General features: G+C 35.8%; 1 protein-coding gene across 1 annotated transcript in view; it reads left to right on the top strand.

Moving 5' to 3' along the window:
• DPP10 (dipeptidyl peptidase like 10) overlaps positions 1 to 20480 on the top strand; it is a 617838-nt gene that overhangs the window by 147392 nt on the left and 449966 nt on the right. Inside the window, exon 2 of the mRNA XM_029933326.1 lies at positions 5517 to 5631. Coding sequence (XP_029789186.1) covers positions 5517 to 5631 — 115 coding nt within the window. The remainder of the gene's footprint in view (positions 1 to 5516; positions 5632 to 20480) is intronic.

Consider the following 20480-nt stretch of genomic DNA (forward strand, 5'->3'; position numbering starts at 1 on the left):
CAAATAGCAATATTTTAAAGAATCTTCCCTGTGGTTCTCAGAAAGGAGACATGTGGTGGAAGAAAATCTATTCTTATGAAAGCACACCCACATCTAATCTACAGACATAATTCAACATTATGATTCTCCCTTTGAATCTTCGTCTACATGTTATCACTCTTGGAGACTATTATAATGTGGAGGGATCGTATTTTTCCTCATGGTGCTTATGGCAGTGAATACATTGTAGTTGTCTAAGGGAAGTACAGGTAGAATGTTAGAAGTTTAAAAAGGTCCTCACATTTTTGGTATTCTATACCTTTATGGAAGGTAGCATCCCTTTGGCTTTTCCCCCTTATATTGCAAATGAAGCCACCTATAAATCTTGTATGTTGTTTTGTGTATGGTTCCCAGCACTTTTTTCTTTGCACTTGAACAATAAAAGCTGAATTTTGATTTAGGTCAACTATGTATGTAGAGGACCACCTTGCCATGTAAGCTCAACCCTTCTCTGGTAGCTGATGAGTGGATAGGCTGTGGATACAACATGGATAGTTAGGTTTCAGATCCAGTTCCTTTCTAGAACCAACTTACCTCTTCACAGTGACAACACTGAATATTATCTGGAATTGGACACAGATGTTTCAACTGATACATCCGTCCACTGGAGAACTAATTTACAAAAGCATCTCCTATGTGGATTATTACATATTTCTCTTTGTATGTTTGAAGGCGACCTTGAACCTTTCTGTGAATATGATTTCCAACATTGATCCTGTTCTGTCTCCAGGGCATCCAGATGACCTCACTGCAAACTCTTTCACATGTTCTCTCAGGTTGCTGCTCAGCCCCATTACCTGTTCTGCTGGCCTGGCAAGTGCACTGAATGGGTTTCAGTTGTTGGCTTATAGAAAGTCATTGAAAAGCAAAGCCCATTAGGACCGCTTCCCATGGTAATAGAATTTATGAAGTTTGTTGAAGGAGTTAACTTGAAGGTTGGCAAGTGAATTTTGGAAAGCTAGCATCAGATAAATGAGACTAAAAATAATTGCAGTCAAATTAATCTTTAGCAAGTAGCTACATTTTAAAAGTTTGCTATTAATGTCTATTTAACTAATGGTACTGTATCTCTATCCTCCTTTGGGTTTCCATTTATACCACTTAATTAATTGGGCAATTATTTTCTAAGCACCTATTAAGAGAACCAGAGACTGTTAAGCGGTTTGAGAAATCCGATGTTGTCTAAGATGTCATTCTTACTTTAAGCAGATAGTAACTTTGACAGGGATAGGATTGTTTTTACATATGGCTTTTAGCATTTACATCAGAATCACCAACACTATCATCACCATTATCTTTATCATGGCTGCTGTCATTCATTTGTTTGTTTTAGAATTATTTATGGCATCCCTAGTATGTGCTGATAACTTTTCACAATGCTAGGGATATAGCAAAGAACAAGATGTATTATGTTAATGATACCATGACATTTCTATTCTGGAGGGCTGAGAAGGATAGAATGAACATTTAAACACCTTAATATATATTCTTAAATAGCTTAACACATTACTATAGATACATGATTAAATATGACCTGTGATATATCTAAAATGATAATGCTATGAAGAAAAATTAAGGGAGGGAGCAGACAGAAGGGATATGAAACGTTTTTTGAGAGAGAGTGGTCAGGGAGGGCATTTGAGATGAGACGGGAATGTAGAGACATCGTGATCTAAGTTAAGTGTGTTGAGGAACGTTCCAAGTAGTTCATTTAATATGAATTTTATTGTAAGAGTTTTGTTTGGCGAATTGGTTTTAATCCTTACATTTAAAAATAATTACATTATTACTCCATTTGTTCAGATAAAACAAAAGTCTGAGGCTCAGAAAAATGCATCTTTGCAATCTCACAGCTATTTGTAGGAGAGGTGGAATCAGCCTATTAGTGCAATGTATTTTAGGCCTTTTTTTTTTTTAACAGAGGGAGGGAAATCATATTTGGCTTGCATACTTAGGTGAAATTCCCAAGAGAGGAGACATCTGAGCAGGATGTTGAATGATCGACAGTGCTTATCAGTGGAGGCATGTGAAAGGGATTGGATGGGAAAGCATTAGGATGGACGGTGATGTGAAGCTTGAAGCATCAGAGGCCTCTGTGCCCAATGGCTATCAGAGCAGTACGGGGTGTGTTATTTCTCAAGAGGAACAAGGTGGGTGAGGAAACTGGAGCTTGGCTGCAGACAAGTGTTATGCTAAATTGTCTCTGCATTTGATTATTTAGGTAGTATTGGGATATTAAAGGACTTTATATAATAAAGTGACATAAGTAAAACGATGTTTTATAAGTATTGCCCTGGTTAGAGACTCTATGGTGGATGGAAAGGGGAGAATTCTATTCGGACCTCATTAAATCTGCAGCTCCTAAACAGACTAGTCGATGCCTTGGACATTGCTGAGTCATCTTAAAGGAGACACACATTCTATGTGAATTACATTATGAACATATTTTTTTTTTACTCAAATGTGTTTTACCATTTTAAAAATGGTATATTTTCCCAGTTTACGAAGACTGACTGGGGGAAATATAAATTTATTTGAAAGGCATTACACCGCTTTTCTTTAATTGTGAATTTCCTCAAATAAAAGATAATGAAGTACAACTGTTATTATGTCAGGGACCAGATCATTCCTTGATTCCTTGATTTATTTATTGATTTATGCATTTATCCTTGACATATTTATCTATAGAACGGCTTATTTGAATGGTTAAGAGCCAGCATTTATGGACTGGACCCTGAGATCCCCCCACTTATTAACTGTAAGTGGGTTTTTAATTAATCTCTCCAAGCCCCATTTTTCTCATTGGCAAATCTGTCAAAGCAATAGTAATCTCACCTGATTTTTCTGAGGATTATAAGACATTATGAACATAAAATATTTAGTATAATACAAAACACATAGTAAGATATCTAGGCTATTACTTCTGTTAGACAACATTTGATAGACATTGCATGCTTATGTTCTTTTCAAAAACTGAAAAGCACACTCTGAAGTCATTTCTTTAATAATTTGCCTTGTGTTCAAGTGTCTGGGACCCACTGAATAACTAGCTTGTGAAAGCCTCCCATGAATGCTCCTGTTAATTGCTATCTTGAGAACGTAGAAATCCTGCCCTCCCTCTATATTCCCATCGAGCAGGATATACAGAAGGACATGTTCAGTGTTCAAAGACAGGTGCTCTGGGGATGGCCAACCTTGGAGCACTTCCTTTGTGCCAGCGGGTGTCAGGTGGCAGGCCCATGTATTCTTAGTGCAAGGAGGGGGAGGTGGCAGATTGTTGCTCAGGCAGGTTGCTGTGATGTGAATACTTGCTGCCCTTAGGTACCAGCAGCGCATGCTTATCCCACTGGCCACTCATGGACTCCCAATATGTAAGTTCCCCCAATCAAACTGCATCTCAGTTGCTGTCTCTGGGTCTTGTCTTTGGCCTTACTGGACCATCACCCACTCTAGGCATAGAGTTTGCTGAGGTGTGGCAGCCTATCTAGTGAGCAGGAATCAAGATCAGAATCAGATTTAAAATTATAATTTACTCTTGGTTCTTTTATTGGAGTGAGATGTCCGGTATAATTGCAAATACATTTGACCCTTGAATAATGTGGGGGTTAGGGACGTTGGCCCCAGCATAGTCACAAACCCATGTATAACTTGTGATTCCTCAAAACATAAGATAACTACTTATAGCCTACTGTTGACTGGAAGCCTTACCAGTAACATAGTCAATTGACACATATTTTATTTTATGTATTATATACTGTGTTATGTGTATACACACACTTATATTAAAGTAAGCTTGAGAAAATAAAATGTTATTAAGAAAATCATAAGAGAAAATACATTTACAGTACCAAACTAAAAAAAAAATCTGTGTATAAGTGGACTTGTACAGTTCAAATATGGAGATTCTAACCAAAATGTGAGAGAAACAGGGGTGTTGAATAACAAGCATTAATAAGCATGGAAAAGAGGTACAGAGTGAGTCTTTTTTAAAGAAAAAAGAATAGAGTTGAGGGGCCTGGTTGAATCTCTGACTTTGGTTTAGGTCATAATCTCAGGGTTCATGGGTTAGAGCCCCACATCAGGCTTTGAGCTGGTCTTGCAGAGCCTGCTTTGGATTCTCTGTCTCCGTCTATCACTGCCCCTCCCCTGCTCACTCATTCTCTTTCTCTGTCTCTCTGTTTCTCTCAAAAAATATAAAGATAAATAAATAGCATTGACCTCTGCTGGATTTGGTTCATTAGACTGAGACAAAGCATTTGATCTGAGAAGGGGAAAAAACCAGCATAAAATACCTTTCATGTACGTTCTCTTCTTACATTTATTTAGAGATTAGTTCCTCACATCCAAAGTGTTTATGGCAGAATCGGAAGCCAACATCACTCAATGAAAATGTGCTCAATGTTTTAATCTGTGAGTCACAGGAGCCATATATAATTTATTAAATGTTTGCTATCCTATTTATCTTTGTTTAAACCCAGGCTGCTCTATGTCTTGTTGAGTGATTTGCATGCACATAGTGAACTGGATACCTTTACATTTTGCTTTATTTGCCTTTGAAAAAACTTAGCTAGTTTTGAATGAAGAAGTCTTTGTTGGGAAGGAGGAAGAGAAGCTGGGACATGGGGTAGGAAGAAAGAAATGAGAGACTCAGTGTTTTTTAAACTTCATCGCAAAGAAATTCTGGCGTTCATTTCAATCCAGTGTGGTGTTTGCTTTGCTTTGGTGAATTATGCTCACACATTTCTAGTCAACAGGGTAGAGCACAGATCATCTGAAAAATGAAAAGCTTTACTCGATGTATTGTGAGAGATGCTCACGGTTATCCTTCGCCATCAATCTCTCCTCCTTGCCAATATAGGCATGCTGCCTAGGGAGAGGATGCTATCAACCATTGAGCTAGGAGCACTCATTTAATTTAGTTACTACAACCTGTTGAGTTTTATGAGTGGTGGGGGAGCTGTTTAAAAAAAGACCTGTTGTGCTGACAGATGTGCCCTGCTCTGTGGCATGGGGCATTCTGAATGATTTTTCCCATCTCTAATCTTTTTCCCCACTATCCAGTGAGACAAGTAGTCTATAGTGCTTGGGAAATATTTGTATCTAAGTCTTTATTGTAAGTTCCATTGTAGTAAGAAAAAAATGTAAGTGGGTGTGCTTTATTTTCATAATTATTTTGCAGAGTACTTTGGTTATTGTCCTAGTGTGTGTAGTCAATGCATTTTAATGCCATCTACATTGTGGACAGCAGGCATAAAACTCTGTTGGTTTAACTCTTAGAGAAATAAGATTACCGCCCCCAAAGATAGCCATTTATAATATATGCACCTTTGAATAATTAAAGGAGCTACTGAAGAAGAAAAGGATCCTAATCAGCTTTCAAACTGTGATTGTGCCATGCAGTGAATTATTCCTTTATGAATCATTTCTTTTGGAGCATGTATAATTATGAAACTTTTTTATTTTTTCTATCTCGGTAGGAACTGGGAAGTAACAGCCCTCCACAGAGAAACTGGAAGGGAATTGCTATTGCCTTGCTGGTGATTTTAGTTGTATGCTCACTCATCACTATGTCAGTCATCCTCTTAACCCCAGGTAATCTGTCTTTATTCCTCTCTTATGATGGTATTGTGGATGGTAATTTCACATTCAAATGCCTTAAGAGGGTAGCCATATGTGGTATCTTAAGACACATTAGAATTGGTTGGAATAAAAAAATGCATAACCAGACATTCTGCAAATGGCACAGTAATTTTGTGGTTCAAATATCATGCAAGATATTTTTGGGAAACTGAAATGTAAAATATATACATTGAGAATGCCAAGGAGATTTTTGGCCTCCAGTACTGCTTAGAGACGTATGCTTGTCTGTTAGTAAATGCCGGGGACATTTGACTTCTATTGTGGGTTGAAGATGAGGGAGTGGAGTCTGGAAATTGCCAGATGTAGGTGATGCCTCAACTGTAATGATGGTGGTAAGGGAGGATATGAGAGACAATGAGGGTTTGATCACAAGAGAATGAGCTAAGTTCCTAAATGCTGCTTTTCTCCTGTTCTTTCTTTCCTTGTAGTTTAATATTCCCAGTTTCCCCTTGTCTAAAGAACGTTGCCAAATTGCCCTTGCAGTGATCTTTAAATTGTGTCCTTTAGATTAAAGAGTTTAACACTAACATATAAATTATCAGTAGGCACAATTCCTCTTTGGGGATTATTTCAGTACCCAGAAGTGTTACTGCTCTTCAGTAGGTGCTGATATTGGAAGACAGACAAAGGCTGCTGACTTTTAAAACTCCTCAAAATGTCTTCCAGGACCAAATTCTTTTGGTATGCTCCTACAACACACCCACCCAGCTTCCTCAAACACTGGACACCCATATATTGCTCAAGATTATGGAAAATAGTCATTTTCTGGGGTAGGATTGAGCTAGTCCAAAACTAATGACGTTATAGTGCATTGTTGAATATTATGTATTTACACTTCACTTCTTACCTCAGTTTTGTTATTTACAAGCCCTTAAACATGTTGGACTTCTTTCCCCATGTACAAAATGTGATTAACAATAATAGCTCTCTTTCAGAGTTAGTCAACTAATTATGGTGACTAATTATACAAATAGCTATCAATTATTCCAATATGGTGCTTTGTGAAACATAACATCGTTGTAAAAATATTGGCCCTGAAATATGAATTCCAAAAAATAGTTTGTGATTATTATTTAACATATGAAGAAACTGAAAAAGAAACAAGGGAATTGGTAGGGGAAAATGGGGAAAGAAAGCAAGAGAAAGGAAGGAAGGAAGCAACTGAGAGAGAGCAAGAGGAGGAGGGAGGGAGAGAGAGAGAAAGGGAAAAAGAGAAAAATCCTTAATAAGAGCTGGCTTATCCAGAGTTCTCTTCAGAAACTCTGTCTAATTTGCCTTACTTGCACATCTGCAACACGATGTAATTGAATAATGTAATGGCTCTGTGTTGTTGCGGAATGCCAAGAATCTTTGTTAAATGAAAATAAGCTTATGTTAGACATCTTTGTTAAATGAAAATAAGCTTATGTTAGACATAAGAATTTTAATGTAATTATTAAAAAATGAATGATTTGAGTGTACTGGCTTCTACTGGGGACTCTTATCCAGATGAAGAAATTGGTGCCCTGATGCCTCTGAGTTTCTCTTGAACTTTCTTCCATCTGATTTTAGTATGCTTTTCTCAGTGATTCAGTTTCTCAGATTTTCTTATTACTCTCTAAGGGTGTAGTGGTACGTTGGGGTCTTTGAATGTTTGGTATAAGCAGGACCCTACTGGGTTGGTCACTGACTAAATTAAACTTCCTCTACCCAACTTTTTCCATGTTGTTCAGTATAAAGAGAGTATGGTTAGAATCCCTTTGTCATGTATAATTCTTTATTAAAGCAAGGGCTCTGAGCCATACACACCTTGGTTTGAGTTCTGGCTCCTAGTTTCGTGAAGTTGGCTAGATATTTAACCTTGTCTGTCATTACAATCATCTGTATTATGGGTACAACATATAGTGTCAACTTTACAATGTTATTATGTTATTATGAGGCAGAGATGAGATAATATAATTCAAGTGTTTAGAATAGTATCTAGCACCACTGTTGCTATTCCTTGTACTGTTGCTGTTATTCAGTACTTATTGACCACCAGACATGATGCCAAACATTGTTACATGGGGGAGATTTCTAAGAGTAAATAAAAGTCTCTCCAGAATATAGATCTTCTGTGATTTCAATTTTAAATTATGGCACATGGAAAGGGACTAAATATTTAATCTGGATCAGCCTTTCAGTGGTCTGTGTTTTCATTCATTTATTCATTCATCCATAAATTATTGTGGAGTTCGTACTGCATTCTGGGTGCTGTGGGTGGTTGGCCTTGCTCTCTCCTGCTTTATATCCATCACCTTCAATTCCCCTTTTCCTTAACTACACAAACACACAACATCCACACACCCTCAGCCCAAAGACTTAACTTCATATGAGATTAATCATATGTTCAAATGTCTTTGGGTTTTACCATCATTTTCATCAAGAATATAATGACACAAAAGAAGAGTCAGGGTGCTGGAGTGGAAAAAGTTTTGCTGCAAGAAATGGTTAAACTGTGTTACGCAGTCTCTGTAAACTCAGGGTCACCAGAGACCTTGGAAATCATAGAAACTGAAGAAGTAGGCAGGTGTAGTCAGAGTGGTTAGGAATTTACCTGAGTTATGAACAAGTAAATACCAGCCTAGTTAGGTGGCCTTCATGGTGGGCTCAAATCGAACAACACAGTGAAATATAAGGCTAGGGGACTGATAGTCTGTGGTCTGAGATGTGAGTTCAAAGCCTGGAAGTGCTCTTAGAAGTTATGAAGTCTTGCTTCCCTCATGAGACAGGGAAAAAAACCCACCTGAGTTTGTTTAATGTCTGGTTCTGAGGACACGTGCTTTGAAACCACTAGTGGGGACTTGGTTTCCACATGTGTGTGTGCCTGAGCATGTCTGTGGTCAGACTCTAGTGCTCTAATTACCCCATGTCTTTCCTCTTCTGACTGTCAGGTTTGAGACCCCTCTGCTGTCCTAGAATAGACCCACAAAGGAAAACATCCAACTAGAAAGATCATATACAACACCCACTTCTGTTGTTCCCTCTGTCCACCAATAGTCTGTGAGGCGAGCTTTCCAGAGAAAACTACTCAGGCAGATGGAGGCTTTTAACCAGGAAGGGGAATCCATGTCATGAGGGGAAACTATTGATGCAGAAATTATTCAGCAAAATACTAGACCTTGAGAACTAAGGGCTGACTCCAGAACATTCCTTACAACAAGAGAATTGGGGGGTCAGAAATCCATATGCCTTTTATAGCTGTATATCCTTGGGCATATCACTTACCTCATTTGACATCATGTGTTTGGTTCACCAGACTGTGAAGTGATCTCTTGAGGTTTATTATAGCTCATGTATCTATGATCTAATAAAATAATAGGAGTAACCACAACAGAAATAATGGTGGCTTATCTGGTGACAAATGTAGGAACAGATTAAATCTGGCAAACTCTCACACTGAGCCTCTTCTACTTTGAAAAAATATTTAATTTTGGGGGGGTGGGAGGGAAGAAAGCCTACAAAAAGTTATCTAGTCTAAGAAATGATTTAGAAATTGTTTTGCTCAAAATAGCATCACATTTTGGAGGTAAGTGCTAAGGAATGCAAGCTTATAACCAGAGAAACACATGTTCATTGTAATTTTGGTTTGATTGCAAATTTTATTACAGAAGTAATTTGACACAGGTGTCTTAATTTCCAAGCTTGTCAGCAACTTCCCTGCCTGGTGAAGAGAAGTCCTAATTATTTTGAAGAGTGGATTAACCATTCAAGTATTTCTTTAATAAGTAACTATTTTTGAAATGAGCAAATTATTCACTTCTTTTTTTTCTGCTTAAAGGGCAGACTTATTTAGATGCATTGATGAAACCTACAAAATTTTTTGTTTGTATTGAATTACATTAAAGAAAAGAGCACCCATGTTTATTTTCTGAATATGTAATCGTAAGATCAATACTTATATTCTACAAATATATGAGTGTACATTCATGCTTGACATTGTGGAAAACAGTCTTATGTAGCTATGCATGTACTTTGCAGTCTCATATTTATATTGAATATGTAGAATGACAATGACCATGGTCCAGAAATATTTCATGCAAAGTATAGTTACCCACTGTGATCAGTTCTGAAAGGAGACACATTTTATGAGTTAAAATGTGTTTACTGGAAAATATTCTTTAAAGTTTCAATTTGGTTGCCATATTGAGATAGCCACCAAGGCTGATTGTATATAATCTACCAATTTTTCAGCCACAGTGGCCTGTTGCCCTTTGGTGTCTGGAATCAGTGTCAAAACAGGGTCATTGGCTTAATATACTGTCATGGCTCACTAAAAACAACATTTGTAAGGCACTGAAATCATGTTTTCATCATTAGCTGTAGCTCATTAGCCAATTTCCCATTTCTATAGTACCCTCTTTAGATGAGCTTTCCTTGTCTAGTCTTTGCAGATCTGTCAAAACAAAAGAAAATAGGGCACCTGGGGCCTGGGTGGCTCAGTCAGTTGAGTGTCCGACTTCAGCTCAGGTCACCATCTCATGGTTTGTGGGTTTGAGCCCTACATCGAGCTCTGTGCTGACAGCTAGCTCAGAGCCTGGAACCTGCTTCAGATTCTGTCTCCCTCTCTCTGATCCTCCCCTGCTCCAGCTGTCTCTCAAAAATAAATAAAACCATAAAAATAAAAAAAACTAAAATGAGCATTAACATATAAACCATCGGCATTCATATATAAGCCATCATGACTCTACTTGATCTCAGTTAAACAAGAATTTAATAGGAATTGTCTAGAACCATAAAGATATGCCTTCATTTTCACTTCTAGAAGTGTCTCTAATAGTAAGGACTTTACACCAGGCTCAGACGCCATGTTCGGAAAGAATTTGTACGTGTTGAGATTGCCGCTGTGATGTTAATAGTTAGGTAAATCTTTATGTCAGGTAAGGATTTGATCTATGAAGTTACGCTCAGATAGTTTACTATCGCCAAGACTTAGGAAGTGGAGGGAACCTGAGAAATTTAGGCAACCTTATTCAGAAAAGTAAAACAAAATCTAGAAGCTAACCATTAAGGATGCATACTCGTCTTTGAACAAATGCCAACTTACCTGTATTTTTCCAAGAGAGTGCATAATCCTATCCTTTATTCCTCATCTGACACCAATTTGGAGAAAGTGCAGTTTTCTAGGTAATACAGCTAAGGCCAGGAGAATTTGACTTAGGTGCCTAGTTTGTGGAGAAAGTATAGCAGAGCACGTGATTACGTTGACCTTCTATTCATACTGCCCAGTTCATGCCTTTTCCTTGATAGGGTGATAAGACTTTAAGGTAAGGAATTCTTTCTTCCTGTTGTCTTACACTGCAGGTTTTTTTTTTTTTTAATTTTAATGTTTATTTTTGAGACAGAGAGAGACAGAGAATATGTGGGGGGAGGGCAGAGAGAGAGGGAGACACAGATTCCAAAACACGCTCCAGACTCTGAGCTTTCAGCACAGAGCCCAACGTAGGGCTCAAACCCATAAACTGTAAGATCATGACCTGGGCCAAAGTTGGTCACTTAACCAACTGAGTCACCAAGGCCCCCTTCAGGTGTTTTTGTTTGTTTGTTTGTTTTAGAATGATTTCAAGAAGAAACTCTTCAGAGGCTTAATCTGTTCCTATTTACCAAAAAAACAAAATTTTTTTTCTAGAAAACATTTGATAAAATTAAGTATTTTATTGGAATGCTGACAGCTGATTAATTATTGTTATGAAAAAACTCAAAATGAATTTATTCTCATTACTATTATGTTCTACCAAAATAATCGCTCCTGGTTATAGTTAGTTAAATGTCATGTCATATTATGTTGCAAGCAATCTCTTGGCAGCTGTAATTTAAAAGGTGTCATTTAAGCATCTGACCTGTGTTTTAAAATGTCAAAGCAACAATTAAACTATCCCATTATGCTTTTATGAGAGGGAAATAATGTTTTACAGATTTTAAGATCTGCATTACTCACTTGTAAACATCAACATCAACCGAGATGCAAATTGTTTATTTTATTTTGTTGAATTAAAAAAAAAGGAGATATGTTGTATTGATAGTCATAAGCTAAATTGTCTCTGCTTGTTTTTCCAAGAACAGCACAGATGAACCCATTTAAATATGGTATTACCCAAGCATAATCAGGCTGCCAGAGAGAAAACAATGACAGATTCTAGCAGTTTCCCCCCTGGATAACATGGGTTATTGTTGCTTTCTTAATGGATTTATCTCTGATGCTGAATGAAAAATACTTTTTTCTGTCATTAATAAAGTAAGAGTAGTTATACTTTTTGTCTTTGCTTTACGGTTAGATTTCTCTTTTTAAGTCAAATTTGATTTCTTAGTCTCATTTTTTCTACTGTCTAATCAGATAAATAATGGATTTAGTTTACATTATGATGTGTTCAATTTTATCAGTCAGAAGAGAATCTGTTTTAATAAGCTACATTTATTATCTCCTTGTTACAAGCAGGATATTGTGCTAAGTGCTTTGCACATACTATTTTATTTATCCTCCACTCCTAATGTGAAATAGATATGATTAATTTATGCCTCTTTTACATTATTCAGTTGAGTCTTACAAGTTAAAGTAAACTGTCTCTCACAGAACTGGAGCATGGAAAAGCTGGATCACTTATCCCTGGCTCTCGCTGGTGTCTTAAGCTTTGAAATACAGGTTAAGATAGATTATTGCACCATTGGCAAATATAGTAAAGAAGCATACCAGAAAAGACAAAAATGAGTTCTGCTTTATTCTGTCCCTGATTTTTTTTAATAAGTGAATTGAGGGGCATCTGGGTGGCTCAGCAGGTTAAGTGACTGACTTCAGCTCAGGTCATGATCTCACAGCTTGTGGGTTCGAGCCCTGCATCAGGTTCTGTGCTAACAGCTCAGAGCCTGGAGCCTGCTTCAGGTTATTTATGTCTCTCTCTCTCTCTCTCTCTCTCTCTCTCTCTCTCTCTCTGCCCCTACCCCACTCATGATCTGTCTCTCTATGTCTCAGAAATAAATTAAACATTTAAAAAATTCAGTGAATTGATTTTGTATCTGCCTTAAAGGGAATGCCCTGCAGAGAAGGAATAAGTAGGGGTAGACAAGGGGTAAGTGGGAAGGGAGTGGCAGAAGTGAACAGTTGAAAATTATGTATGTCAATTCTGTATATATTTCTTTTTAAGTGACTATATTTTATTGGAATCTCAAATATCCATGATAACATATAAGTGCCCACTTTCTTGTCTAAACCACATTGTGTAACAATTATTTATATGTCACTGTACAGCTTTAAATATTTTGTTGTACTTTTTCTTTGAGATATAAATTTTAGGAATATAATAGCCTAGCCTCTAAAAATAGGCAGAACAGGGCAGCCTGATCTTTCAGAAACAGAGTTTCTTTAAAAAAGGGAGTTGCATTCAACTGCTTCTCTGTCTACCTGGGAGAAAAAAGAAGAAAGCTTTACCATAAATTTGCCCCGTGTGTTTATAGAAATGGTATTTTAATATGCAATTACTTGCCAGGGAATTTATCATTCAGGTCTTTGTGTTAGAACTGTAACTGAAGATCTCCCATCCTAGAGTTCATTCATTAGGTATAAGAGGAGACTTTGTCTGTCAAAACAATACACAAAACAAACAGCCAAATAAAACACCATAATTAAATAATAGCCTTTTAAACTTAATAATTTCCCAATTTATGCCTTTGTTCATAAAAATGAAAATTTAGTTGGAACAATTTCAGTGGATATTCATTGCTTTGGCCTGTTTTCACCAATATTTCTCTTGTTCTAAAATCGTTCTAAGTGTAAAGTCCATTTGAGTAAAAGCTAGAAAAACTAGAATCCTTAAATGGAGATATGGAAAATATCTTTATTTATACAAAAGACTCTTCCTTAAATCTGTGCATTACAATTTTTACTTTGCCTATGGCATAGAAGATCTGTGGTGCTCGATTCACAGCACAGCTCCCCTGGCTTCCCCTGGGACATCACCTGTGATTCGGTGAAGTTAGGGGGACAAGCCCGTAAGAATACTTGTTTTATATAGATTATAATTCAACACTGGGGAATTATAGTTGTTCCAATTACCTTCTCTCTCCCAATCACATTCATTATCTTTATTCTCTGACTCCAAGTTTGGTGCTGAGAACAATATTAATTTTTTTTAAATACAATTCTGTGGGCACCTGGCGGACTCAGTAGAGCAGGTGACTCTTGCTTTCAGGGTTGTGAGTTTAAGCCCCACACTGAGCATGGAGACTGCTGGGAAAAAAATCGAATTCACATTTGAAACTATAAATTAAAACATTTTTTTGATGTTTATTCATGTTTGAGAGAGAGCGAGAAAGTGAGGGGAAGGGCAGAGAGAAAAGGAGTCTCAGAATCTGAAGCAGGATCCAAGCTCTGAGCTGTCAGCACAGAGCCTGACATGATGATCAGACTCATGGGCAGTGAGATCATGAGCTGAGCTGAAGGGGAAGTTCAACCAACTGAGCCACCCAGACGCCCCTGAAACTGTCAATTTTAAAGTGAACAATCCAGACACCTGGGTGGGTAGTTAATATCTGACTCTTGATTTGAGCTCAGGTCATGATCTCACAGTTCTTGGGATCAAGCCCCGCCTTGGGCCCTGCACTGATAGCACAGAGCCTGCTTGGGAATCTCTCTCTTTCTCTCTCTCTACCCCACCCCCACTCACTCTCTTTCTCAAAATAAATAAATAAGCATTTAAAAAATACAGTGAATGATTCATTTACTATGAATGACATTTACTACATTCACAGTGTTTGCCACCTCTGCTTCTATCAAATTGCAAAATATTTGTATCATCCCGAAAGGAAACTTTATATCAAGTAAGCAGTTACTTCCCATTTTCCTCTTTCATCTCTTCCCAAACACCAATTTGCTCTTGGTCTCCACAGATTTACATATCGTGACTATTTCAAGTGAGTGTGACCAAAAAATATGTGATGTTTCATGTCTGACTTTTTGACATAATCTTCTAGAGATTCACCCACAGTATCAGTTATTAGTAATTCCTTTTTTATGGCTGAATAATATTTCATGGTATGTGTGTACCACAATTTGTTCATCCATGTATCCACTGATAGAAATTTGGGTTACTTTTGCTGTTTGGCTATTGGGAATAGTGCAACTATCAACACTTGTATACATGTATTTATTGAGTCTGACTTTTCCATTTTTAGGTGTATATAAGTAAGAATACAATTATAGGATCATATGCTAGTTCTCTGTTTAATTATTAGAAGGAGGAACCACAAACTATTTTCCATAGCAATTAAACCATCTTCTATTCCCAACAGCCATACACGTGTTCTAGCTTCTTCACATTCTCAGCAACACTTACTTTCTTTTCTTTTCTTTTCTTTTCTTTCTTTCTTTCTTTTTTTTTTTTTAATGACGGTCATCTAGGAGATGTGAAGTGGTATCTCACTCATTTGGTTTTGATTTGCATTTTTATAATGATTAGTGATGTTGAACATTTGCTCATGTGCCTATTGGCCATTCATATATCTTCTTTGAAGAAATGTCTATTCAAGTCCTTTGCCAGTGTCTTAACTGGATTGTTAGATTTACTGTTGTTGAGTTGTACAATTTCTGCAGTCTGGTTATAATCTGTTGCCAGATATATTATTTTCACATCTTTTCTGCTATTCTGTAAATTTTCACTTTTTTGATACTGTCCTTTTGTGAACAAAGTTCTTAATTGTGATGGAGTCAGTTTATTGGATTGTTTCTCATGCTTTTTAGTATTATATCCAAGAATCTACTGCTAAATCCAAGTCATGAGGAGTTATCGTTATTTTTTAAAGAGAGTTATGGTTTTAGATTATCTCTTTAGATCAACGATTGGTATTGAGTTACTTTTAGCATATGGTATGAGGTAGCAAATTCAACCTCATCTTTTACATAACAAATTTCTCTTTACACCATTTGTTGGAGAGACTCTTTTATCTCCACCATGTTTTTCACCCCTGTTGATTATCATTGATTACAGATAATATCAAATTACTTAAGGATGTGCAATTTTCATTGTTTTATGTGTCTATGTTTATGCCCATATCACACTATTATGGATCCTGTAGCTTAGGAGTAAGTTCTGAAATGAGAAACTTTTTTTAATATTGTTTGACTTTTCAAAGACCCTTACAATCCCATATGAATTTAAGGATTGGCTTTTCCATTTCTGCAAAAATGAACAGTTGTAATTTTTGATAGTGATTGTGTTGAATATGTGGGTCACTTTGGGTAGTATTGCCATCTTAGAAGTATTGGTTTTCCAAGTGACAAACACAAATTGTCCTTCTAGTTATGTCTTTGATTTCTTTCAGAAATACTTTGTAGTTTTAAATGTACAAATCTTTAACTCTTTGGTAAAATTTATTCCCAAGTATTTGATTCTTTTCCTTGTTACAGTAAATAGAATCGATTACTTAATATCCTTTTTAATTTTTTCCTTTACATTATTCTATGCTCGTGTATACAAATATAACTAACTACTTGTTAAATGTTATGTACCCTATAACTGTGCTGAATTTAGTTATTAGCTCTGGTAGATTTTTAAAGATTCTTTGGGCTTATCTGTGAAAATATGTTTTTTTTTCTATCTCTAAATTCACTCCCTTTTATTTCTTTATCTCGAGTAATTATTCTGTCTGGATTCTAGTACAGTGTTGAATAGCAGCGGTGAAAATGAACATTCTTTTCTCATTTGTGATCAGAAGGCTAAAGCTTTCAGTCTTTCACCATTGACTATTGCCTTAGCTCTGGGATTTTCTTAGATGACCTATTTCATGTTGAGGAAGTCTCTTGCTATTCCTAGGTGGTTTTTTTTTTTTTTTTAATGTTTTCATAAACAAAGAGCCATGGATTTTGTCAAATGCATTTTAACATCATTTCTGATGATTATGTGTTTCTCTCTCTCCCTTTTTCTCGATTATGTGTTGTTACTTGGTGGTTCTTGTTTTGTTCAGCTACCCTTATATTCCTGGGGTAAATCCCTCTCATTAATAATGCATAATCCCTTTAATATGCTAACACATTTGAATTGTTAATTGAAAAAAATTTTGCCATTCGCTGATGGAATTAGATTGAGTACTTTTACAACTATATGTCTAAGGAAAATTGATAAATTGTCCTTTCTTATGTTGTCAATCTGGATTTGGATCAGGATAATTCTACCTTTATGGAGTGAATCAATAAGTATTCTCTCCTGGTGTTTGAAGAGTTTGAGAAGCCTGGATGTTAATTTTTTAAATGTTTTTTAGAATTCACAAGGGAAGTCATCTGCTTCTGTAAATGTTTTTTATCTGGACATTTTTCATTACTGATTCAGTTTCTTTACTTGTTTTAGAGGTATATGGAGTTTTTATTTCTTTTTGAGTCATTATGGTAGTTTGCATGTTTCTAGAAATGTGCTCATTTTATCAGGTTATCTAATTTGTTGGCATACAATCAATTGCTCATTGTATTCTTTCACAGTTGTTTTCAATTTTTAAAATTTTTTTTAGTAATGCTCCAAGTTTCATATCTGAAATTATCTGCACATTTTTTTTTCTTTGTAAGACAAAGGTTTGTCAATTTTCTTCATCTTTTTAATGGAACAACTATTTATTTTGTTGATTCTCTCCATTGTTTGACTCCCCTCCTCCAATTCTTTATGTGTAAAGTTCAGTTGCTGATTTAACTTCTTTCTTTTTTAATGGAGATGTTTATAGCTATAAATATCCTTTTGAGAAATGTTTTCACTTCATCCCATTAAGTATTGGTATGTTGCATTCTCATTTTCATTTCTTCCAAAGCATTTCCTAATTTCCCTTGTGATTTCTTCCTTGAAATATTTCTTCTTAAGAGTGTGTTGTTTAATTTCCTTATATAGGGGAATTTTCTAGTTTTCTCACTGCTGATTATTTCTAGTTTCATTGCACTGCATTCAGAGCAGACGCTTTGAATGAGTGCAATATTTTAAAATTTATTGAGACTCGTTTTGTGATCTAAAGTATGGTATATCTTAGAGAATATTTCATGTACTTGAAAATAATGTATTGAAAAGAATATGAATATATTTATATATTTAAAATTTATATAATACACACATATAAAATATCTCCTTATTAATAGTGTTGTTCAAGTTCTTTATTTTTTTATTAATCTTTAGTCTAAATGCTGTATACATTCTTGAAAGTGGGCTATTGAAATCTCTAATTACCTTTGAAGACCTGTTTCTTCCTTTATTACTGTTGACATTTGATTCATATAATTTGTGATTCTGTTGTTTGGCTCGGGTATCACTATTCTCATTATAACTTTTGGGTATAACAGTTTTCAATATATAATGTCTTTATTTGCCTCAACAATTTTTGACATAGTTTATTTTTTTGTGGTAGTAGCATAGCCATCTTTGCTCTCTTTTGATTACTGTTTCTATGGAATATCTTTATCCATCCATTCACCCTCAACCTATTTTTGTCTTTGCATCTAAAGTAAATACAGTCTTTGTAAAAAGTCAATTCTGCTGTTCTATGAATTTTGCGTAGAGTTTAATTCACTTACATTTAAAGTAATTGCAATATAGGAATTACTTCTCCCATTTTACCATTTATTTTCTTTATGTATTTTTTATGTTTCTCAGGTCCTTGAACGCTGCCTTCTTTTGTCTTTAATTGATTTTTGTGCTTTACTATTTTGGATTAAAAAATTTTATAGTTTCCTTGGTTATTACTATACATATATTAAATTTATAACAAATTATTTTGAATTGATGCAAACTCAACATCAGTATATTACATTAAACTCTACTTTTATATGTCTTTGGCTTCCCTTATGTTGGTTTTGTTGTAGATTACATCTTTTATACATTATGCACCCTTTAACATAGACTTAATTATTTCTTCATGCATTCGCTTTTAAATTATATGAGAAATATAGAGAGACATTCCAAACAAAACACAAGATAATTCTGACTCTCATATTTAACTATGTAGCTACTTTCATTAGAGTTATTTTTTAACCTGAGTTCAAGTTACCACTGTACTTTTACTTCATCCTAAAGGAGTCTCTTTAACATTTCCTGGAGGCCACATCTATTTGTTATGATCTTTTAGGCTTTGTTAATTTTGGGAAGTTTTTAGTCTCTCTCACTATTTTGAAGGATAGTTTTGCAGGATATAGAATTTTTGGTTAGCATTTCCTTTCAGCACTTTCATAATGCTGTTTCATTCCCTTTTGGTGACATAGTTTTTGATAAGATATCTGTTAAGCCCATTGAAGATCCCCTATATGTAATTTGATTCTTTCTTGCTACTTTCAAGATTGTATATTTGTCCTTAGCTTTTGGCAATTTGACTATACTATGTCCCAGACTAGATATCTCTGTATTTATCCCTTTTGGAGTTTTTAAGCTTCTTGAGGATATAGATGTATGCAGTTTATCACCTTTTGCAGATATTTGACCATTTTTTCTTCAAGTATTCTCTCTGTCCTTTCTTCTTCCTGTCCTTTATTTCCTCTTAGGCTTTGTTTTTCTTTCTATTTTCTTCTTTTCATTCCCCAGGCTAGATCATTTCAATTAACCTAAATCCCAGTTCACTGATTCTTTCTTTTGTTTCCTCATATATAGAATTTGAACCCTCTAGTAAGTTTTAATTTCAACTGTGGTACATTTCAGCATGAGAATGTCTGTGGATTAAAAAAATATTCTTTCTCTTAAATGATATTCTTTTCTTTTATATATACATTGTTCTCTTGGTTTCTTTTAGCTCTTTGTTCATAGTTTGCTTTAGTGCTGTGAGTATATGTAAGACCATTCATTTAAAGTCTGTCTAGTAAGTGACTTGTCTGTGCTTCCTCAGAGGCAATTTCTGTTAATCTCTTCGGTGAGTAGACTGTACTGTCTTGATTGTTTTCATGATTTAAATTTTGTATTAAAAACTGTGCATTTTGATTTTCAGAATATGGGGCACTTTTTTTAAAGTTTATTAATTTTGAGAGAGAGATACAGAGCATGAGTGGGGAAAGACAAAGCAAGAGAGGGAGATACAGGTTCCACACTCTGAGCTGTCAGAATAGGGCTCAACATGGCCTTGACCCACAACCTGTGAGATCAGGACCTGAGCGGAAGTTTGACGGTAAACCAACTGAGCCACCCAGGTATCTCTTGAACACTTGGTATATGATTATTCCTACTCTTCAGCATGTATTTTTGTTATATGCTGTAGGCTATAGCTGGTTTTGTTGCTGTTTAGTTGACTTTTCTGATGTCTTTTGAAAAGTCAGTATTCTCTATCATATGTGGTCTCTGTAGTTTCTCTTCTTGTGTTCAGCTATACCTTGTGTTCAGCTAGTGTTTTTACAAAGGATTACTTGAATGCTAGGAGCCAAACAAAGTCTCCCAATTTTTTCAGATTAGTTCTGTTCTGGGGCAGTTATTCAGTACTTATTTGGGGCTCTGCCTTAGCCTTCATTTCCTGTTTGTTTTAAGCCTGGAGTTGAGCAGGAGGCAAAAACTTAGAGTCTTCTCAGGTCTTTTATTTGAACATGCATTCTGCTCTAGGCCAGCCTGTGGTTTTTCTGAATTTCCCAATATATGTAGACACTTTGAATGGCTAATTTCTTAAAGATAAGCTCTTTCCAGCTTTTCTTCCCAAGCTCGAGTACCATATTTTTTGCCCCCTAATTGTACCCCCACCCCCACCCCCCAGCAACTGAGCTTGTTCATTTGCCTTATAATGTTTTGAGAATATCCATTGATTTTCTGTGCTGAGTTTTCTGGGTCAGGTGTAGGAAAAATAAATACCCCAGGTCA

This window comes from Suricata suricatta, chromosome 3, assembly GCF_006229205.1.
Source record: "Suricata suricatta isolate VVHF042 chromosome 3, meerkat_22Aug2017_6uvM2_HiC, whole genome shotgun sequence".
In the NCBI taxonomy this organism is placed as follows: Eukaryota; Metazoa; Chordata; class Mammalia; order Carnivora; family Herpestidae; genus Suricata; species Suricata suricatta.